Raw genomic sequence first — 23,936 nt, 5'->3', positions numbered from 1 at the left:
CCTTATATACTTCAGTATACATCTTCTTAAAAGTATGGATTTTTTGGGGCGCCTGGGTGGTGCAGTCGGTTAAGCCTCCGACTTCAGCTCAGGTCACGATCTCGCGGTCCGTGAGTTCGAGCCCCGCGTCAGGCTCTGGGCTGATGGCTCAGAGCCTGGAGCCTGTTTCCGATTCTGTGTCTCCCTCTCTCTCTGCCCCTCCCCCGTTCATGCTGTGTCTCTCTCTGTCCCAAAAATAAATAAACGTTAAAAAAAATTTTTTTAAATAAAGTATGGATTTTTTTACATGACTGCAATACCATTATACAGTTTATTTTTAAATTTCCCTTCTTTAAAATATTTTTTACAGTGAGCTTATTCAAATAAAGAACGTAACAAGCTTTACACACTGCATCTATTATGACACTTAAATCTCACGTACTCTACAGCTATTCCTCTACCTTCTTCGTCTTTTCTTTTTAGGCACTGATTTTTTTTTTTAAGAAACTGGGTTGCCGATTGTCTTGTAGCATTTCTATATACTAAAAAAAGAAAAATTTCCCATATACTAAATTTACCCGTTTTTGTCTGTTTTCTCATCTCTCTTGTTTCTCTGTTGTCCGTATTCCTTATAAACCAGGAGTCAGCTCTGATGGCTTAATTATTTTCATCTTCAACATTTTTTGACAAGAATACTTCATAAGTAATACTGTTTATTTCACATTGCATTCCATCAGGAGATACAGATCTAGTTTATCTTTTTGAAAACGGCTCTACAGTTGTCCCAGATCATTTATTTAAAAGTCTGTCACCACATCCTTGAATTTGAGATGCCATCCTAACTATATACTTGATTTCCATGTGCACTTGTATATTTTGAGAATTTCCATTCTGTTCTATTGGTCTGCTTATTCATGCTCTAAATTGTGTTGAGTATAACAGCTTTATAGTCTTTTGATATGAGTAGACCTAACCCCTCACTCCTCAGCCCTTGTACGCACACACACACGCACACACACACGCTCCCTTGTCCACCACGCCCAGTTCTGGCTGTTCTTTATAGAAACATCTTTTTTGTGTGACTTTTAGTAGGAGTGTATTTGTCTTGTTTTTTTTTTCTTTCATTTTCCATTTGCTGTGTAACATATTTCCTGGTGAGAAGATTGATTTCTTAGGGTTTGAAAACCACTTATATTATGAGAGGACTTATCACATGTACGTGTTTACTGTTGTGCCAAGTTTAAATCCCAACATAATGAAGAAATATGAAAGCATATCATGCACCCTTATTTCTTGTTTTCTGTGGTATAGAAATACTGACTACCCTTTCAACTTTAACATCGAAATCTTCCACATTCAATACAGATCCGCGTTATTGTGAGTCAAGATTTAACCACGTGGTGATGTACCCACTTGGCTGTAGCTTCGGCCTCCGTGGGTGCAGACAATGCCATATGCACGGTGTGCACCAGTAAGAGTGCCCCATAGACACCGTGAGCTGCCCACTAGGAAGCTCGGGAAAGACACACCACCGCTACTTGGCACTAAACCAAGGATTGTCCCAAAGGACTTTCCCGCAGCCCTAGATTCAGTAGTGGGTAGAGGATGAGTTCCATGTGGTTCAAGGTCCCCTTCATGTTCCCATACAGCTGTCTTGTTTCCTTCCTCCCTCCTTCCTCCTCTTTCCCCCTTCTTTTCATTTCTAAGCATTTTTTTCTCTTTTTCGGCTATCCTGGGTCATTTTGTATTGTTTCCTATCTCCTGCAGATGCAGATACTTTTAGCTTGTTTTCCATTGCTTTACACATAGGAAGCACAATAGTTTTGTAACTTGTGCCTGATAACTTCTAAATCTAAAGTTTTTATGAGCATGTTGCTGCTGCCTGTTATTTCTGCTTATTCTCTCTCAGGTAACTTGTTTCGCTCTGTGTTTGATTCTTTGGAGTGGGAGCTATTTTCCTTGGAAAATTATAGAAAGAAACCTTTGAGGGTAAGGATGGAAGCATGTTCCTAAGGAATACTTGCCTTTGCTTCTGCTGGGCACTTGGACAGAATCACCCACACTCCATGAGGTCATCAACATGACAGTTCAAATCCAGATGGAGCAAGTATCATTAGAACAGAAACAGTACCAGGGCTCTGCTTACCTCCCTAGGTTCCTACTTTTGATGAGACTTTGCACTAGTAACGTACTCTCTTATCAGCTCTTCAGTACTTTTGAGGAGATGCTTTTTACATTTTATCCAAGATTTCAGTTTCCAGAGGAAGGTTGGTCTGAATAACATCGTCCTCCACATAAATGGAAACAGAACTTGATGATCGATTTTTGTCAGGAGTTGAGGCATCTAATCTGGGAGTTCAGGAAAAAAAAAAAAAACAACCCCTCATTGTCAGCCACAGTTTGATTTTACCATTTGCTGTGAAAGATTTGAAAATTGCTCATTCACCTGGAAGATTTGTATTCGAATTCTAACATCCTTATTGACCCCCTTGATATATGTGAATATTAAATCTTGTTTTCCTCATGAGACTGATAATCATTAATGCACTATGAGTAATGCGAGTGGTCACATTTTGGAATCCGTGAGTTTTCCCCGTATTCTTTACTTTTTCACAAGGAGAGATTATTGATGTTGATAAAATGGATTCTCCTTTGCAAACTATGGGGATGAACCTTTCAGAAGAGGAAATTAATGATCTAACACGTGATCTACCAGCCGATGGTGAGTATTTAAGATATGTTTGAATTGGTTAATCTGAGCTTCTATAAAAGAATCTCTGAAAACTCTACTTTGGCATTAAGAAGACGGAAAACATGAAAGATGACTCAGACTGGAAGTAAACATGTTTTGCCCCTTGACATTTTCAGTAACTTCATTTCCACTTGGAGTATGGCCAAGGCCAAGGCCACTATTAGAACTCAACAAAATTAGAGAGAGACACTGCTGTGGAGGGAAGGGAGTGGGGTGCATTAAATAGAAGAAACTTTAACACAGAAAAAATTTTTAAAAATTATAGAGAAAAGAGAGCAGAGCCCAAAGTGGGAAAGTATTTTTAATTTCTTTTAAGTAAGCTCTAGGCCCAGTGTAGAGCCGAGTTCACAATCTGAGATCAAGAGTTGCATGCTTTACCACCTGAGCCAGCCAGGTACCCCTAAGTGGGAGGTTATTAAAATAGCATTTCTGTCTTTGCCTCACCATTTTCAAGGACATGTAGAAAGGCAGAATAGGGGCGTTTGGGTGATTCAGTCCGTTGAGCATCCAACTCTTGATTTCGGCCCAGGTCATGGTCCCAGGGATGTGGGATCGAGCCCTGCATCCAACTCTGTGCAGAGTGTGGCCTGCTTTGGACTGTCTCTCTCTCTCTCTGTCTCTCTTTCTCTCTCTCTCTCTCTGTCTCTCTCATGCACACGCGCGCTCACTCTCTCTTAAAAGAAAAAAAAAAGCATGATAAAGGAGGAATATGAAGTGTAGGACCTATTTCCTGCACCAAAGGAATAGGACCAAGTTTTCCAGATACCCTTGAGGGGAAAAGGAACAGTAACCACTCAGGCCTGAATGTGTGGAATGCCTGAATGCTCAGCGGCCCCACCTATGCCTCTGCTTACATCCCATCATTCTGAGCTGGATTCCATGGTCCAAGGACTGACTGTTCCCAAAGCTCTAATCTCCCTTGATGGGCTAGAGACAAAGTCTAAAGTTTAGTACATTCTGAATTGGGGCTAAAAGAATTCTCAAGCTAAATAAGCAAGTTAAATATCAGCCTGAGAACGTTATAGTAGGGCTAAGAAGTATCTGTCTGGAACATGCCTTAACTATCATATAACCTTAGATGAATCAATACTTGCTCATCTTATTAAGGTGCATTTATTCACGTCATTGTGTAAGAAAAGCAGTGTACCCTTAAAAATATTTTTGTTAATTCATTTAATTTATTCTCTAATTTTTACCACTGGTAGTGTACTAGAAGGACCATGCAAGTGGTCTTCACTGTCTTGTTTTCTTTGCTTGCAATGGTGTATCCGTGAATGAGACTAGATGTGGAACAATCAGCTTTCGTAATAGAAAACTATTTTTTATCTATTTGAGATTATGGTGGAATTTTTTTTAATATTGCTAAAAAAAGCAGAATTATGGGTGGAAATATAGCTATTATTTGAAACTATCCTCTGGTATTGCCAATGATTTCTGTTCCTTATTTTAAAATAATAATTTCAGGGGCGCCTGGGTGGCGCAGTCGGTTAAGCGTCCGACTTCAGCCAGGTCACGATCTCGCGGTCCGTGAGTTCGAGCCCCGCGTCGGGCTCTGGGCTGATGGCTCAGAGCCTGGAGCCTGTTTCCGATTCTGTGTCTCCCTCTCTCTCTGCCCCTCCCCCGTTCATGCTCTGTCTCTCTCTGTCCCAAAAAATAAATAAACGTTGAAAAAAAAATTAAAAAAAAAAAATAATAATTTCAGATCAACCAACATAATGAAAATCATTGTGAGATTAAAAAGTACACATGAAATAAAATGGACATGTGGAATGATTAATCCTTTTTTCTTTAAATCAGAGTTAGAATTTTTTTTAAGTTAATTTATTTATTTTGAAAGACACGAAGAGAGCGTAAGCGGGGGCTGGGACAAAGAGGGGGGGGTGGACAGAGGATCCAAAGTGGGCTCTGTGCTGACAGCAGCAAGCTTGATGCAGGCTTGAACTCATGAACCGTGAGATTATGACCTGAACTGAAGTTGGATGCTTAACCGACCGAGCCACCCAGGCACCCCCAGAGTTAAAATTTTTAAGTTATTGCTTATTGGTGATCTGCTCATCTGAAGAGTTACCATCAGTATTGAGCTTAAAAAGAAGTTTTGTGAAAGATTAAGGCTCAAGCATACAGCCCCAATTATATCATTTGGGACAGAAAGACCCCATTTAGGGCAAAGCTTTTCTCATACTGTGTCTGTCAGGACGGAGATATAAATTTACTGGAGAGGGCAAGATTCAGTTGAAATGGGACCCAAGTTAAATAGCGAATTTTACACCAAATAGGTGTTATCATCTTTGTTTCTGAGAATTTCCAGTGGCCCCGTAAAACTGACACATATCTTCATGCTTTCCTGACCTCACTAATTGGTTTTACTACAGAAATAACTTTTGGAATGTTCTGCCTCAAAAGATCCAGAAGAAAAACAAGGAAGATTCTCATTTAGCCTAGATTTAGCAACCAATGAATAAATGTATATTTATCCTGCTCACTGTTCTAGTACTTGTTATTGTGTACATGTAAGTGTCACACAGCTTCTGCTAAGAGTCACTGTGTACTTCTAATACTTCAGTAAATATTTTTGAGTTATCCAGGACCTTCATTTGTAAATTTTCCATGGTATAGGGGTTTTTAGGTACTGTATACTGTAATTTATTACTTACAATCTAAAATCAGGAATTTTTCAAGTAACTTACCAACAGTGACAGTTTTTTAGGTCGTTTTTCTTTCTTGGCAAAATATAGATCTCAAAAATCATCTATTCGTGAGATATTTCTGTTCTTTAACATATTAATGTCTTTTTAAATATTAATTTGTATGAAATTCAATTTGTCTACTATGTCTACTATGAAAACTATGCAAATCATTAGAGTTGGGAAGTTAAGCTCAAAATGAATATTACCCTCAAGCAAATCGTACGTCATGCAAATCAAGAGTAAACTGGTCTGCCTGGGTCAGTGAACATGAAAGGAAATAGTAATTAGAATCTCAGTAAAGAAAGAGATCATTTCAAAAGTCCCGTTAAAACAGTGGTGAATAAGATCCCAGTTTTAAATTTTGTTTTCCCTGGCGTGGCCCAAATCATCTTTGGTTTTCCAAAGTGTAAAGCTAAAAATAAAGTCTGATGAAAAGAGGTGACTTTTGAATCTCACACCTTTAGCGTTTTGCTGTAAGACAATGGATGAAAGCAGTTGTTAAAGCAGGCACCTTTAGAACAAGTAGAGTGATTCTTTTCCATGTCCTTTTGTGCTCCTTGGGGTAGGTGGGGGATAAAAAGTAGCCAATGAATGCCACTGTGCTTCCTGTTTTGCGTTTCTCAGTGAATGCCACTGTGTATTTGATTTACATTTTCTTCCAGTTCATGGGAAGGTTGAAATGAGAACGCATATGGATGGAATGAAACCTTTTACAGGTAAATAAGAGACTGTCACTTTTGTCCTGGAAAATATTTTGCTCACAGGGATGGATGATCAAAAACAGTTTGGGGAAGGGGGTCAAAATGCCACAGAGCTCTCTTACTATAAGTCACCTTTTTCTCAATTCTGCTTTCACTTGGTTGATGTACCAACCTTTGACTATTTTCCAGAGTTCTAAGGAAGTTGATTCTGATAGTTCTTTCTCACTCATTGTGTTTCGGTGGAAGGATAGTTTCATGAAGGAACCCACTCACTTCTCAGCTATTTTTGCCAATGTCGCTCAATCTTTCAATAAGAAATTACTTTTAAGTAGATCTAGAGGGTACAATGCTAAGTGAAATAAATCAGCCAGAAAAAGACAAATACCGTTTGATTTCACTCTTGTGGAATTTAAGAAACAAAGGAATGGGGCGCGGGGGTGGCTCAGTCAATTAAGCATCCGACTTCGACTCAGGTCACGATCTCATGGTTCATGAGTTTGAGCCCCTCATTGGGCTCTGTGCTGACAGCTCTGAGCCTGGAGCTGCTTCAGCTTCTGTGTCTCCCTCTCTTTCTCTGCCCCTCCCCCACTCACGCTCTGTATTTCTCTCTCTCTCTCTCACAAATGAATAAGCATTAAAAAAAATTAAAAAAAAAAAAAAACAGAAACACAAACCAAAAAAAAACTAGACTCTTAACTATAGAGACCACATTGTTGCCAGAAGGGAGGTGGGTGAGGGGATGAGTGAAATAAGTTGATGGGATTAAGAGTTCATTTGTTATCATGAGCACCGATTAATGTCTAGAGTTGTGGAATCATTATATTGTGCATTGTACACTTATTCCAGTTACATTGTAAAGCCCTGACAGGATCAAATTATTGTCATTATGAAGAAAAAAGTCACATTATTCAGAGACAAGAATAAATACAATAAATGATAGCTGAATTTATACTTTTTTCATCTAGTATCTTAATTTGCTGGCCAATTATAAAACAAATTTGTTCTCAGCAGGGCAGACTCGTTCCCAGAAATAAAAGACCTTCCTTTTGTAAACACTAAGGGGTTATGTTCTATTATGTGACTTCCCCATAATTCTGTGTAGACGTGTTTCATTTTCCCCTTCCATTTCCTCAAATGGGGGGATGCATTATAATGAGAATGAATTTTTCACCATTTCATGGAATGATTATTCTCAGACATTAATGTTCTTGTATTTTCAAAGGAAAAAAGGTTCATGTCAGTGATCTGGAGAAAGTTCTGGGAAGCATGGGGATCGAGCTCACAGCTGAGGAGCTTAAAAAGCTGCAGGAAACTCTGCCAATTGATGGTGAGCTATACAGAAGCCACAAAGACTTTCTAGGGAACTTGGTTTTGTGGCCCGTGTGAACAATTTAAAATTTTTACCTGTCGAGGGCTTTCTGAAAAATCCTGAAATTGATTAGGAAAAGGCATTGTCATTTGGATTTAGTCTGCAGTTTACCAAACCCTTCAGCCATAGCTTTGCCATCTGAGTGTCAGGTAGTTGATCAGCCTATATCCTGAGGAAGAAAAGGAAGGGAACTGGAGGGGACTAGGAAAAGAAATAAAAGGGGAAGTCAACAGAAAAAGGAAAGGTGTGATTGTTTCAACATAATAGTGTTTCCCTCAGCTGTCAGTCTCCTACTTGCCAGAAAGTACATGTATTTGTCACACTGAGACAGTTTTCTTTTCCATAACTTCTTTTTAAATTTAATACTGAGACAGAACACATTTCCCACTCAGTTACAGTTGTTTTACTGAAGTTATAAGTAAGTGAATGTTCATACCATTTCCCTTCTGACATGAATTGTTCCTTTTCCTATAGCTGCTGGAAACGTATTTCAGAATGCAATGTTGGATGGGGTGAAATCCACTCAGGGTAGGTTAAAAGCCTGATAAGAAAGGCAGAGACATCTGAAATCTTCAAGGTTCACATTTATCATTTAGACACGAGTCCTGTCTAGCTTCCTATGTATAGATTACTTAGTTACTTTCTTTTATTTTAAGTTTATTTATTTACTTTGAGAGAGAAAGATAGTAAGTGGGGGAGTGCAGAGAGAAAGAGAGAGAAGGGGAATCCCAAGCAGGCCCTGCACTGACAGTGCAGAGCCAGACACAGGGCTTGAACTCACCATCCCTGAGATCATGACCTGAGCTGAAATCAAGAGTCAGATGCTTAACCAACTGAGCCACCTAGGCACCCCAGTTACTTAGTTACTTTCATCATCATCATATTTTACGCTATAATGTCTCAATACATCTTGCTAGGAATCCATACTCACAACCCCAAAAATCTAATCATACACAGCAAATTATGAAGAAAAGAATTACCGAATTTTTAGGGAGTTGTGTAAGGAAAGCTTGTTATGAAGGAAGATTGAAGGCAAATCCATAGAAACAAAAAGTAGGTTAGGGTTGCGGGGGGCTGGGTGGAGAGGGAAGTAGGGAGTGACTACTTAATATGTATGGGCTCTCCTTTGGGGATGATGAAAATGTTTTGGAACTGGAAGTGATATTTGTACAACATTGTGAATATGTACCAAATTCCACCAAGGTGTTCACTTTAAAATGATTAATTTTATCTAAAAAAGTGCTAAGATTCTGCTTGTTTTTAAGGTTACCTTATGATCTTCACTCTGTTTTAATATTAGTTAGTTAATAAATTAATGAGGTCCTATCATCAAAGCTCATTCCTATTCTCTCTAATATTGGTTATAATCAAATCATGTAGCCTATCCCTTCATGAGCTGTTTATAATACAGGCTTCCATTCAAGGTTTAAATGAAGAATTACTAATTCTGATTTTTCTGTTGATTATTTAATGCTCTTAGACACGTTAAATGGGAGTTCATACAGAAAAGTAATAATCACATAAGTACATTTTCTCTTTTGTTTTTTATTGTAATAATGACAAAGTATATATATTCAGATAACAATTCACATTCACAAATATATTTCTAATATTTTAAACTCATTTTTTTTCATGTTTCATTCCTGTATGTTTCCTAAGGAGGCAAAGTTAAGGTGAATAACCTGGACACTGTCCTGGAAAACTTGGGAATCAAGCTCACACAAAAGGAACACGAAGATGTGACAGAAAATCTACCACTTACCGGTGCGTGTTTCACATACTACTGTATCTTACAGAGACTTTCTGCACTTGTACATGAGTGTGTCCATAATTAGTTTTACCTAGTCTCAAAATGACATTTTTGCAAAGCTTAGAGAAGAAACTAGCCTTCTCTTCATTTCTATAAGCCCCATATCTTTAACCTCTTCTCTTTTGGATTCCAAGCATCACACACAGAACTATTATAACTACTTTCTGATCCAGTAATGAATTTACAAGGAGCAAAATGAATCTCGTAAGCTGGAGAATAGAAAGGAAGGAAGAAAAATATGACTAATTTCCCTATTATTAGTATCCCTCAAATAGTTGTGTCCTAAGCCCATTAATCACTTTAACTTTTACAATTCCGTGTTACAATTCTCAGTGGATAGTATTATCCACACTCCTATTTCCAACTGTCATTATATGCTGAAAACTTCTAGATGTTTTTCTGCAGCCCAAGTTCCTCCCCAAATATGGGTTGGGTAAAACCACATCCAGATTCCTGTTGGGTTGTATCTGCCAAATTCATTCTTGCTCAGCAAAGCCTCAGATCTTAAATTCACTATATTTAAAAATACCTACCAAAAACTATCTCCTAATTATACATTCCCTTTCTCAGCTGGTGGCACCATCATGTTCTTAGTAAAACAAATTTAAAAATTGACATTTTTCAGGGCACCTGGGTGGCTCAGTCGGTTAAGCCTCCAACTTTGGTTTAGGTCATGATCTCGCTGTCCATGAGTTCGAGTCCTGTGCTGGGCTCTGTGCTGACAGCTCAGAGCCTACAGCCTGCTTCAGATTCTGTGTGTGTCTCTCTCTCTGCCCCTCCCCCAATTGTTCGTTTTCTCTCTCTCTCTCTCTCTCTCTCAAAAAATAAATAAATATTAAAAAAAAAAACGAATTGGTATTTCTCACTGCAACTTTTTCTTAGTGCCACATCTCATTGAATACCAAGTCCTACCAATTAGGAGTGCTGACTATTTCATACATCTGTGATCTGACCCTTGCTTTCCTTTTAGCTTTATCTTACATTATTTCCTGCTTCCACATTGCCCTATAACACTGAGGTGTCTGAACCATAGTATTGGATATAGGCACGGTTCAAGATTCTTATATAGTCGGCTCTCCACCCTGTTGCAAAGCAGTAGCTATAAATGGATGAATTTTAGCGGGAGCATCTCCTGATTTTATCGTTTGCTGTACGTCAACCCAACTACTCTATTACAGTATGTTTACTTGTCCGTCTCACCCCAGAAACTGACTTGTTCAGAAATTATATTAAATTTATTATTAAATATATTTTAATCTTTAGTGCCTCATATGGTGCCTGAAATTTAGTAGATAATTCATAAAATTTTCTTCAATTAATATACAGATCTTCTTTGTTATTTAATGCTTATACCATGGCATCTGATTTGATTATCCAATTGTCCTTTTCCGCATACTCTCCAACTCCTAGAACAAAAATACTTAGGCATATTTCACCAGGCCAATTCTTGTCTATAAAATTAATCTCAAAGTTTACCTTTTCCAGAGCTCCCTGATCCCTGGAATTCACTTTATTTACTCTTCCTCTTAGTTTAAAATTCATCCTATTCACACATATATTATTATACACTTAGCATATTGTATAAAAAGTGAGTGTCTTTATATCACTCTTCTTTGTTTATGAACTGTGATTTTCTCGTAAGTAGAAACCATACCTACATCATTTTATATTTAGAGGCAATAAATATTGAAGAATGAATGGAATGATGGAATAATTAGACTAAACAAATGAAAAACAGTGAAAAATACAAATAATTCAAAGTGACACAAAGTCTTCAAGAGGAACGTCAAATATAGGCTGGCCTTCTAACACTTCATTTGAGCAGTACATAACCAAAGGGCTCCATATCATTGGTATAAATGTTATCAAAGCAAAAAGACAATTGCCTAATCATCACTCATGCAGTTTTCTGCTTTCCAAAGAAGGTTTGGCAGAAATTATACTCATTTTGAAACAACCAGCAACATCCTGGCCAATTTCAGTGGTATACAAGGGAATACTTGTTCATACTTAGCACACGGGTGCAAACTTGGCCTTCTCTTGAAACCCCCCCTCAGAACCATCCTAATTCCAAGTTATTCCCAATAAGGCATAATATTCTTCTAAAGTTTATTGCTTTTTTTATGACTCATTACCCTTTTTTAAAAAAAAATAATTCCTAGTGTTACACAAGGACTTCATGAAGCCTTAGGACATAGGAGAGCAAGTCTGCACATTCGACTCATCACGTAGAATTTTTATTAACCCATTAGCTTTCAGTGAACTGTTGAATCCCCTTTGTAACTAGTTATTATGTTACCACAAGTCCTTTCAGTTTGGAGACTCTCTGAAATATCTACCCGTCTTTTAGGGTTAAAGAGAAATACATACCTATCTTTACACACAAGTATATGTAGTGTTAATAGAAGAAACAGGTCACCAATTTATGTGATCAAAAATCCCAAGATAGTTGTGATAGACAAAGAAACTAGAGAAAGACAAATTGGGAAAAGGTAAGAAGACAAGAAAGGTGGTCCCCAAAGACTCCTCTGACAAATGTGGCTGAACCAAAGCTGATAAATTGCTACACAGCCAAATAAGTCACTGGGACCTTTCACCCTGCCGGTAAGATGGAGAGCAGCCTTCACATTCAAGAGGTACATTCAAGACTCCATTTTGTCCAAGAGATAAAGACTCTCCCTCAACTAATGTGGAGTTAATTCTTTAAATCCAGGGTTTATATCCTTATAGTTGAGTCAGATAAAGCAGTGGAGCTAATGAACTTCGATCTCTTATTTCCCAATTTACCCTATTTTTTGTCTGTTTATATATGGCTCTCTGGCCTTATTACCTTATTTTGGCTTTCCTTGTAGCTAATGGGAAGGTTGAGCTCAGCACATTGATGGATGCAGTGGCCACTGTTACAGGTTAGTGAACAATTACTGTGACTCTAAGCTCCTAATTCGTACATTAAGTTATATTTTAATGCTCTATTCCAACTCTCCCATCACTACCTTTTTACTCTGCCATTTTACCATTTTATTGGGGAAGTGTTTCTACTTTAATTGTCTAAACTACAGGTTGGCAAACTCTGACCCTTGGGCCAAATCTGCTTCCGTTTGTGTAAACAATTTCATTGGAACACATCCAGCCCATTAGTTTGTGCATTATTTATGGCTGCTTTTACCATACAAAGGTGGAGCTGAGTAGTTGTGACAGAGATCATAAGTCCTACAAAACCTAGAATATTTTCTATTGTTTATAAACTTTTATAGAAAAGTTGGCTGACTCCTAGCCTAGAGTTTAACTTCAGAGTGATCTTATGTCCTAGATTGTTATTGTTTACCACTAAGGGAGATTAATTTTAACGAATTTTTTTTAATACCCTCTTTTACTCCAAGTAGTCCTTGTATATGTGATAAATTGTATGGAATTTTAACTTTTGATATTTACACTATATACTGAAGTGCAATGCTTGATTAAAAAATTCTTTATCCTCTGAGGTTTCTTCCAAACAGTACTTCGATATGCATAATCTGAATGTCTTGAAGGGAAACTGACTTTCTGCAAATGTAGCCTCAAAGTACTAGCCCAGAGTGCGCAGGACAGAAAAGCTCATGGACCCAGTTAAAATGTTTGAGTCACACAGTATTAAATCATTTAAAAACACACAGCAAAAAAACAAAACAAAACAAAACAAAATAAAATAAAAACACACAGCAAAAATGGGGCAGAAATATGGAATACATTAACAAATTCAGGGTAGAGTGAATGGAAGGACTACACTACTTGAATCTAAGGTGTGTGATGTGCATAATAAGTTTTGTGTCTCTCTCTGTTCAACAGCATTAGTTTTTCCTGCTGCTGATGTGGTTATAAGGACCAGAATTGAGATTCAAGCAGATGGACCACAGATGGAAAGTGCTCTAGCCTGTGACACAAACTCTTTCAGAAAGACTCAGGGTTAGGGGCACCTGGGTGGCTCAGTCAGTTGAGCATCTGACTCTTGACTTTGTATCAGGTCATGATCTCACAGTTCGTGAGATCGAGCCCCATGTCAGGCTCTGCACTGACAGCACAGAACCTGCATGGGATTCTCCCTCTCTCTCTCAATCTCTCTGCCCCTCTCCCCACTCTATCTCAAAGTAAATAAACTTAAAAAAACAAAAACAAAAACAAAAAAACAAAGACACAAGGACAAGTACCTGTTGTTAATAGTTGTAGCTTGCCATTAAGGCCATCAAAGAGCCATAGGTTTTGTGTTCCTTGAGCAGAGGACACAGAAGACCTAAAAATGGTGTCACCAATGGATTGCCAAATTAGAGTCATTTGAACAAGTGTCATAAATATTTACCACATCTTGAATATTTGGTGCCTCAAGCAATTTTAGAGTATCACAAATATTTAGCGCTTCTTATACATTTAGTCTAACATATATTTAGTGAACATGTTCTCCATGTGCATGTAATGCCTCATGAGTGTTAAATATTGCTCAGTTCTTTCATTCCCTTCTATCTAACTTACATACCCTTTACTTAAAAACTACTTGTCTGTACTGCAAAACATCTTAAAAGATGTAGCCCATGTTTTGTAAACTACAAACTTGAACTAATGTACTTACTTCACTTGTGTAATAGAATTAAATGTTCTCAAAGGCAAATGTACATTATGCTGAATTAAAATATTAAGTAGTGAAGTAAAACCAGACACAACACTCATAATTAAGGTAATAACAGAGACACTGAATTTTAAATATCTGTGATATTTTAAATAACTTGGAATCCCCCAAGCCACTTATATCTTGCTTAAATTGCTTTACTCAAAAAAAAATTGCTTTACTCCATAATTATAGATATTGAATTTTTTGAGTAAAGAGAACAATTCTGTTTCCATGATGTCTGATGGCACAAAGGTCTCATGCTACTTTGTTCATAGCTGCTGCATGATCTGCTGAATAGATAAATGACTTCTTTTTTTCATATTTTGGAGATTTTAGGTCATAGTCAAACTTTTCCTCTACTTACATTTCTTTCTTTGAAGGAGGAGAAGTTAATGTCAGTGATATTCAAAGTATTCTGGAGAAAATGGGGGTAGAGCTCACAGATAAGGAGTGCTCAAAACTAAAGAAATGTCTGCCAGTCAATGGTGAGTATTTAAAAAAACAATGTAGCCTTTAAGGAACTCAGACTTGTGTTTATTTTTTGAGAAGTTCTAGAATTATTTCCATTCGATAAAAACAGGATTTAGAAGGAATTATGCAGTTCCAGTTTAAGAAGTAACCCCAGCGGTGCCACTTTATTTATAGAATCATTGGCCCCTTCAGTCACTAACCTGGTATTAAGTCAAGGAAGTGCCTATTCTAACTTTTGATTCTAGTCAGAAGGCATCCTCAAGAATAAACAGGGACATACAGGAAAGTAAAAAGAGTGAGAAAATACCAGAAAGGGAAAATGGGGAAATTAAAGGGAGGCATAGGGAATTAAGATGTGTGTGTTTCAGCATAGTAGAGTGCCCATAATAACTCCCTCAGAAGCCAGGGAGCCATATTGAAAATTTTTTCTACTTGTTAATTGTTTTCTTGGTTATTTACAATTAAATTAGGCCTTTTCTGGGGGTAAATTATGATGTCTGTCTTTCCTAAATGCCTAACTTAATCTTTCATTGGTGTGGTCTGATTTCTTTCTTTCTTACAGCTGTTGGAAAGGTGTACCAAAATAGGTTGATGGATGGTGTAAAAACCCTTAAAGATGAGTGACAGCTATAGCAAAAAAGCAGATGAATCTGAATCTGAAAAGCAGATGAGAAGCCTTTACCACTGTGTGTGTATGTGTGTGTAAAACTACATTCATGTTTTTTCCAAAGATCTTTTCTGTATTTATTTTATGAAATGGCCTCCTGTACCATTCTTTTACCTTAAGATGGAAGCAAAAGTCCACATGAAAGTAGAACTCTTGAATAACTTCACCCTTAAGGAAATGGTAAACTAGAAAAATGTCTAATCAGCACAAGTAGGTAAAAGGAAGTTTATGTGTATAGTCATGGATTCTAAGATCATGAAGAAATGTCTTCTTTGAAAATTCATGACTATGGACCTATGTTCATATTGGTTCCAATTCATATTTGCACTCCCTGCATGGCCCAGGAACTCACAAAAATTTAACAAAAAGTGAGGCACCTGGGTGGCTCTGTCAGTTGAGTGTGTGACTTTGGCTCAGGTCATGATCTCATGGTTTGTGGGTTTGAGCCCCATGTCATGCTCTGTGCTGAGAGTGCAGAGCCTGCTTTGGATTCTCTGTCTCAGTCTCTCTCCGCACCTCCCCCATTCACGTGCATGTGCGTTCTCTCTCTCTCTCAAAAGAAATAAATATTAAAAGAAAATTTTTTTAAAGTTTGCACCAGCATTGTAGTAACTCTAGTATTCAAGATATTCATCCTCATATCATGGTCAGAAGAATTTTCCCTATAAAACTTTTCTTAAAATGAACTTGAAACAGAAAATTACAAAAGATGAAAAAATTTTGCCAAAAGGGAATTAAAAGCAAAAATGAACTATTGGGACCTCATCAAGATAAAAGGCTTCTGCACTACAAAGGAAACAATCAACAAAACTAAAAGGCAACCGTCGGAATGGGAGAAGATATTTGCAAATGACATATTGGATAAAGGGCTAGTATCCGAAATCTATAAAGAACTCACAAACTCCACACCTGAAAAACAAATAACCCAGTGAAGAAATGGGCAGAAGACATGAATAGACACTTTTCCAAAGAAGACATCCAGATGGCCAACAGACACATGAAACGATGCTCAACATCACTCATCATCAGGGAAATACAAATCAAAGCCACACTGAGATACCACCTCACGCTGAGTGGTCAGAGTGGCTAAAATGAACAAATCAGGTGATTATAGATGCTGGCCAGGATGTGAAGAAATGGGTAGAGCCACTCTGGAATGCAAACTGGTAGAGCCACTCTGGAAAACAGTGTGGAGGTTCCTCAAAAAATTAAAAATAGATCTACCCTATGACCCAGCAATAGCACTGTTAGGAATTTACCCAAGGGATACAGGAGTGCTGATACATTGGGGCACATGTACCCCAATGTTGATAGCAGTGCTTTCAACAATAGCCAAATCATGGAAAGAGCCTAATTGTCCATCAACTGATGAATGGATAAAGAAGATGTGGTTTATATATGCAATGGAATACTACTTGGCAATGAGAAAGAATGAAATCTGGCCTTTTGTAGCAACGTGGATGGAACTGGAGAGTGTTATGCTAAGTGAAATAAGTCAGGCAGAGAAAGACAGATACCATATGCTTTCACTCATATGTGGATCCTGAGAAACTTAACAGAAGACCATGGGGGAGAGGAAGGGGGAAAAAAAAGAGAGGAAAGGAGGCAAACCAGAAGAGACTCTTAAATACAAATAACAAACTGAGGGTTGATGGGCGTTGGGGGAGAGGGGAAAGTGGGTGATGGGCATTGAGGAGGGCACTTGTTGGGATGAGCACTGGGTGTTGTATGGAAACAAATTTGACAATAAAGTATATTTAAAAAAAATTTGCCAATATATACGACAAAAAATGGAACACCCAAAGACTGCGTATGATACAAATATTTTAGATAGACCATAAAATAAGTATGCTTTAAACGACTAAATTCACAAAAGGAAAATGGAAATACTCTTAAAAACTAGTACAGGAAAAAATGGATTTGAAAGGAGTCAAAATTTCTAGAAATGAAATGTCTAGCCTGAAAAATTTAAAAACATAATGGTTTTATTAGCAGATGTAAATGAAGAATTAACTGGATTACTGGAATAGAACTCTGAAAAAAATTACCAAGATTCCAGCATAAAGACAAAAAAGTAACAAACAGGAAGGAGGAGTAAGAGGCCTGAGGGTCAGAGTGAAAAATCTGCCAGTTTATCCAACAGTATACAAAAGAGCTAACAGAGACAAAGAAAGAAAATGCTAATTTGAAGACCTAACAGTTGGTAATTTTTTGTGATTGTTCAAAGACATGGATCCTAAAACACAGGACACGTAATGAGTCCTAAAAGGTTGCTTACGAGGTCTCTGGTTAATCAAATCGTAAGCAAGTCACAGAACACCAAAACAGAACAAAACAAAACCCTACGGGCAACCACAGTGCATTCTGACTACCTACAAATGAACAATTAGACTTATAGTGGACTACAATGAGATGCCACCTTACACCCCATAGGATGGCGATTTTATAAAAAGGAACAGAAGCGCCTGCATGGCTCAGTCAGTCAGTTAAGCATCCAACTTCAGCTCAGGTCATGATCTCACAGTTCGTGAGTGTGAGACCCACATCAGGCTGTGCTTTGGATCCTCTATCCTTTCTCTGCCCCCCCCACCACCACACCCCGCTCATGCTTTCTCCACTCCCCCCTGCTCAAAAATAAACATTTAAAAAAATAAAATTTTTTAAAAAGGAACAGAAAATAACAAGTGTTGGTGAGAATGTGGAGAAGTTGGAACACTTGTGCGCTGGTGGTGGAAGCGTGAAATGGTGCAGCCACTATGAAAACCAGTATGGCAGTTCCTCAAAAACTTAAAATTACTACGTGATTCGGCAATTCCATTTCTGGGCATGTGTCTTAGTGCATTCAGGCTGCTATAATAAATTTCCAGGGACTGGATGGCTTATAAACAACAGAAGTTCATTTCTCACAGTTCTGGGGACTGGAGTCCCAAGATCAGGATGCCAGCATGGTGGGTAAGGGCCCTCCTTTGGGTTGTATTTGTACAGTGACTTCGCATTGTATCATTCCAAGGTGGAAGGGGCAAGGGATCTCTGCAGGTTATCCTTTATAAAGACACTAATCTCATTCATAAGGGCTCTGCCCTCATGACCTAATAACCTCCCAAAGGACCCATCTCTTAATACCATCAATTTGAGAATTAGGTTTTCAATATATGAATGGCAGGGGGTAGGGGGGCACACAGACATTCAGGCTTTTGTAGTGCGTATCCAAATTTGTATATCCAGCACTATTCAAAGAGCCAAGAGATGGGCTCAGTCTGTGTGTTCATCAACCTTAAAATGGAAAGAAATTGGGACACAGGCTACAACATGGTGAACATGGAAGACATTTTGCTAAGTGAAATAAGCCAATCACAAAAAGACAGATACTGTATGGTTCTGTTAATGTAAGATAACCTGGAGCAGTCAGATTCATAGAGACAGAGGCTGGGTGTAGGGAGGAATGAGGAGTATTGTTTGAGGAGTACGGACTTTTAATTTGGGAAGGTAAAAGGTTCTGGGATGGATAGTGGGTGATGGTTCTAAAACAAGGTGAGTATATTCCATGCCACTGAACTCTATCCTGAAAAATGGTTAAAATGGTAAATGTATGTCATGCATATTCTACTATATATATATATTTCAATCTCACAAGATGAGAGAAATTATTAGACATTTTTGGGAAAATTTATTCAGAGGAAAGAACCATGTAAACTGTTCAGCAAACAAAAATAATACTTTCCTACTGGCAGAAGCATATGAATTTTGTTTTCTGTATTTCTGTAAATCGTCTTGAAGTTCTGCCACAGTCTTTAAAAGCTAATTATATAAATGGATTCCCGCAATTACTCATTGGAGGAAATTCTAATTCCGCCTTTATTACTGACACTCTTAGATACAACTGAATATACATTCGACCTTTTTCTTTAAGGTGAAACCAATATCTATAACACACAGGAATTCATAGCTATTGTCACATTCTAAGGTTATTCAATGTTGCTTACATTCTTCTCTTTCTTCCAAGGAGGGATTGTTGATGTTGCTAACCTAGACACTGCTTTGCAAAACATGGGAATGAATCTCACAGGAATGGAAAATAGCGATTTGATAAAGAACCTACCTGTTGATGGTGAGTAAGCATATAAATTTTTGCATCACTGAATATAACTTGAGTTGTGAGCTTCTATAAAATCATCTCTGAACAAGTTTGTTTGCCAGTAAGAAGATATTTGTAAAAACTTAGAAATGAGCTCAGAAAGAAAATAAAGTAATATTCTTTCTTGTCATTTTATTAACATATTTCATCAATCTTTTTAATTCTGGATCCAAAGGAATGCTAAAAACATAGTTCTTTGATTAGGACTACAAAAAGTGAGGGAATAGATAAATAATTAGGGGTGAAAATAGCATGAAAAACAGTCTAGAGGAGATGAATACAGAAAAAATCGGAAAATAAAAGAGAAAATGTGGGAGATTAAACATGAGAGGCACATTCCAAAGCCGTATGATAGCACTCATTCATTTTCTCAGAGCGGTCTGCAAACACTCAGGCTATAACATACAGAATTTTGCCTTTTTCTGAAGCTACATAATATCCCACTCCTATTTCAAATTCCATGATCTAACTAAAGGCCACATTCTCAGGCAGCTCCCTTGAAGCTAGAACTAGAAACACTGAAATACAATTGAAGCTGAATGAGGGCTGAAATGCAGTGGTTCAATGAAAATATTATGCTAAGTGAAAGAAGCCAGTCACAAAAGAGCACGTATTGTATGATTCCATTTATAGGAAATGTCCAGAATAAGCAGATCTGTATGTACTACATATTAATGTTTCCATTTGGATTTTTAGAAATCTTTTCCTCATATAATATACTGACACTTAGTCCTGACACTTTCCCTGACACAGATAGATTAGTGATTGCCTAGGACTGCGGTTGGGGCTGTAGATGGGAACTGCAAATTAATGGTATGAGGTTTCTTTTTTTTATAATGAGGTTTCTTTTGCGGAATATGAAAATGTTCCAAAATTAGATTGCAGTGATAGTTGCAGAATTCAGTCTATATCCTAAAACTGTTCACTTGTATACTTGAAATGGATGAGTTTGTTTGGTATGCAAATTATATCTCAATAAATTGTTTAAAAACGAACATTGGCCTGCTCGGTACTTTTAGAGCCAGAAGATAATAAAGAACAAAAGTGACATGAAGCTTCTATTTACATATTTGTCATCTACAAGTTAGACAAAAAATAATAATGTGTGCAAATGCAATGTCTTAGTTGTTTTTGGTCTAGTAAGGAAAAATGAATCTGAGATCCTATAGAATCCCAAATTTCTATCTTTGTAATATGCTTTCATGTTAATGTCTTTAAATATTGATTTAAAAATATACAGAATCTCTACTTTTAAAATGATCTCAAGCCAATCACTGAAGTGATCATTAATTTACTCATAGGGAATAAAGGAGTAAGAAACTCTGTGTCAAAAAAAAAAAAGTCAGGAACTACTAAGTATCAGCTTATTACATAAGGAGATCAATTGTGAGAGCCAGGTACAAACATTAATATGTAGCACACAAAAATTGTAAATTCTGTTCCTTGTGCCTGATGTAAACAGTGGAGAGTTTCCCAACGTATAGGAGTCATGAAGCCGACTCTGTGGGAAATGGTGACTTAATTTTATATCTCATCCTTAACTACCAGAGGTTTAATTTTCTGTAGTTCAATGAATCAAAGCTCTAGTAATATTTTAGAACTTCTGGCTCAAGATGAATATAGGATAAAATATTAGAGTATACATATATTGCTTTCTTTTTTAAATTCCATATTGCTAATGAGTGCCGGTGTTATATTTGTATTTGATTTACGTGGCTCTCTTAACAGATAATGGGAAGGTTGAAGTGAAAAAGTTAATGGATGCATTGAAAATGTTTTCTGGTGAGTGGCAAGTTACTATAAAATTGTACTATTTTTAAAATATCTCCTCAACTTCCCCAAACTGTTTATATGTCTTTATATTATGTCTCATTGAATACTTGTTTTCAGAGTCTTATGCTGTATTTATTTGTACAACTTAAATTTTAAAAATACAATGAAAATTCTGTGTCTTGGTAAGAAATCTGGCCCAAATGTTTTTAATAAAGCAATAATACCACTTACCTCACTAATATTCAAATAATCCCATACCTTGATAGGCATATATGAAGAGGAAAATCACATAATTTAGGATCTCCCCAGAATTCTAAGTTCCCCTGCCAAAATTATAAATTTCCATGATTTCCATCATTCTAACTTGCTGGCCAATCTTAAAAGCAAATCTACCCTCTGCTGCATTAGATGCACACAGATCCATCACTAAGAGAGTATGCCTTTTAGGAGATTAAGGACCTGTGTTCTATTTGTGGCCTCCCTGTGATTCTGCATAGTTGTACTTGTTTCCTTTTACTCGCTCACTACTTCCGAGCTGAAGGTGATCATTTTTTCATTATCTGGAATCATTAGATTCCAAATTGTCACGCACTGATGTTCCTGTCTTTTGAAAGGAAAAAAGATTGATGCCAACGATCTGCTAAAGGTCCTGGGAGCCATGGGGATCGAGCTCCCTGAAAAGGAACTAGTGAGGCTGAGACTATCGACGGTGAGCCATATAAGTCTCAGAACAGCCTTTCCGGGGACATTGGTTTTGGGGGGTCATTGTCAGCAGTTCTAAATTGTTTCTAATTTGTTCTAATTGTTCTAATTTGTTTCTCCTAAAAAGTACTGAAAATAATTTTTAAAACAAATTAAGTTTTCTGACGTACAGATTCAATCTGTCAACCCAGCTCTTTAACCATAACCATATTGCCATCAGAGTTGATGCAGGTTGTAATAACACTACCCAGTCACGCCCCTGAGAGGCCTGCATGATAGGAAGGAAACTGAGGGAAGTGAGACACAGGTTAAAAAAAAAGGGGGGGGGGGGCGCCTGGGTGGCGCAGTCGGTTAAGCGTCCGACTTCAGCCAGGTCACGATCTCGCGGTCCGTGAGTTCGAGCCCCGCGTCAGGCTCTGGGCTGATGGCTCAGAGCCTGGAGCCTGTTTCTGATTCTGTGTCTCCCTCTCTCTCTGCCCCTCCCCCCGTTCATGCTGTGTCTCTCTCTGTCTCAAAAATAAATAAACGTTAAAAAAAAAAAAAGGGGGGGAGGGGACACAAAGAAGTAGTGATTTTTTTTTTCCTGCACAATATAGTCTTCCCAGCAGTCTTCTTGGTTGCTGAACACTGGGTACATTTTTGTCACAATTTTTTTTCCTAAAATAATTTTTATTTGATGAGGAGATAGAACAGATTTCCTAGGGAAAGAGTAAAAAAGATTGCTCCTAGAATTACCCAGTTGCCCAAAAACTGTGTGTCCATGTTCTTTTCCTTTGGATATAAATTATGGTTTTTCTTTTTTAATAGCTGCTGGAAAGGTGTATAAGAACAGATTGTTGGATGGTGTGAAGTCTGTAAAAGGTATTTAAGAACCATGATTAGCAGAAAAGTCTGCTAAATGTCAACACAAATATCAACACAAACATCTTACCACCAGGTTTTGAGTCATGTCTACATTCCTGTATTTAGATTTTTTTATTTCATTATGTTAAGCACTTTTGCATAATCACCCATGGTATAGTACTGCAAGGGATCCATTCACTCTTGGAGAATATTTCTAAATAGCACCCCCAAAGAATCATTTGAAATCTAATTTATACAACACATAATATACAGAATATCATAGGCAGTTTTTCTGAGCGTTTGCCCAACAACAATACAAAGGATTTTGGAGTGATCTTTAATAATTTTATGGCACAAATCAAGTTATTTTCTTTTTTATTTTTTATTTATTTTATTTTATTTTATTTTATTTTATTTTATTTTATTTTATTTTATTTTATTTTATTTTATTTTATTTTATTTTATTTTTAAGGCAGAGAGAGACAGAGCATGAGTGGGGATGGGGCAGAGAGAGAGAGGGAGACACAGAACTGGAAGCAGGCTCCAGGCTCTGAGCTGTGAGCACAGAGCCCGATGCGGGGCTCGAACTCACAAACTGTGAGATCATGACCTGAGCCGAAGTCGGATGCCCAACCAACTGAGCCACCCAGGCGCCCCTCAAGTTATTTTCTCTAAAACATTCTTTCCTAAAGACCAGTTAACAACAATAGCAGCAACAGCAAATGTGGAAAAGAAGCATGGTATTGTGGTCAAAATGCTTTTTTACTTCCTCTTCCTGTAGGTCCTTAGAAAAAGAGACCAGAAGGGGAAGTAGGAAGGGAAAGAGGAAAAGGGTAGAAGATTTGCTGCTATTTAATGAGAGAAGTCTCTTGCAGGTGGCACTTGGCCTCCTGACATCCCAGATACTTGGAATAATTCCAGTCAGCAACATTCTTGGAGAATTTTGTGGTGAATGTGTTGTTCATGACAGTTTTCTCTTTGAGAGCATTGAATCCATTTTTATAGTCTTTTCATCTTTCATACACTTTTTGTATATTGCAATAGCAGAACATTGATGATCTGAATCTTGAACTATCCCTCTCAGCTGATACCTTGGCTTTGTTTTGGGGACAGACCTGCACAGTACTCTCTCTGTATTCCCCATGGGGACAGTCCTATCATTGGTATTCTTTTGGCCCCTCTTTTAACAGATGAGTATTACTTAATACTACAAATAGTAACTTTAAACACATAATCACAGCCTGTCACCCAGTAATGCTTCAACCTCAGAATATTTTTTAAGTAGGCTAAATGCCCAATGTGGGGCCTGAACTCACGACGCCAAGATCAAGAGTCACACATTCTACTGACTAAGTCAGCCAGGCACCCCCAACCTCAGAACATTTTATCTAAGTTGTTCTTGACATCA

General features: G+C 37.6%; 1 protein-coding gene across 1 annotated transcript in view; it reads left to right on the top strand.

Moving 5' to 3' along the window:
- The first annotated feature begins 5,900 nt into the window (after positions 1-5,900).
- Positions 5,901-23,936, top strand: part of LOC124512835 (uncharacterized) — a 49,690-nt gene continuing 31,654 nt past the window's right edge. Inside the window, exons 1-11 of the mRNA XM_047080441.1 lie at positions 5,901-6,134; positions 7,342-7,446; positions 7,963-8,016; positions 9,151-9,252; positions 12,151-12,204; positions 14,318-14,422; positions 14,971-15,024; positions 19,079-19,183; positions 20,939-20,992; positions 21,598-21,750; positions 22,493-22,546. Coding sequence (XP_046936397.1) covers positions 6,098-6,134; positions 7,342-7,446; positions 7,963-8,016; positions 9,151-9,252; positions 12,151-12,204; positions 14,318-14,422; positions 14,971-15,024; positions 19,079-19,183; positions 20,939-20,992; positions 21,598-21,750; positions 22,493-22,546 — 877 coding nt within the window. The 5' untranslated portion in view covers positions 5,901-6,097. The remainder of the gene's footprint in view (positions 6,135-7,341; positions 7,447-7,962; positions 8,017-9,150; positions 9,253-12,150; positions 12,205-14,317; positions 14,423-14,970; positions 15,025-19,078; positions 19,184-20,938; positions 20,993-21,597; positions 21,751-22,492; positions 22,547-23,936) is intronic.

This window comes from Lynx rufus, unplaced genomic scaffold (assembly GCF_022079265.1).
Source record: "Lynx rufus isolate CCGP_SWC_20201006 ecotype Redwood Valley unplaced genomic scaffold, mLynRuf1.p SCAF_18, whole genome shotgun sequence".
Classification (NCBI taxonomy): Eukaryota; Metazoa; Chordata; class Mammalia; order Carnivora; family Felidae; genus Lynx; species Lynx rufus.
This window is presented reverse-complemented; position numbering and strand designations above follow the sequence as displayed.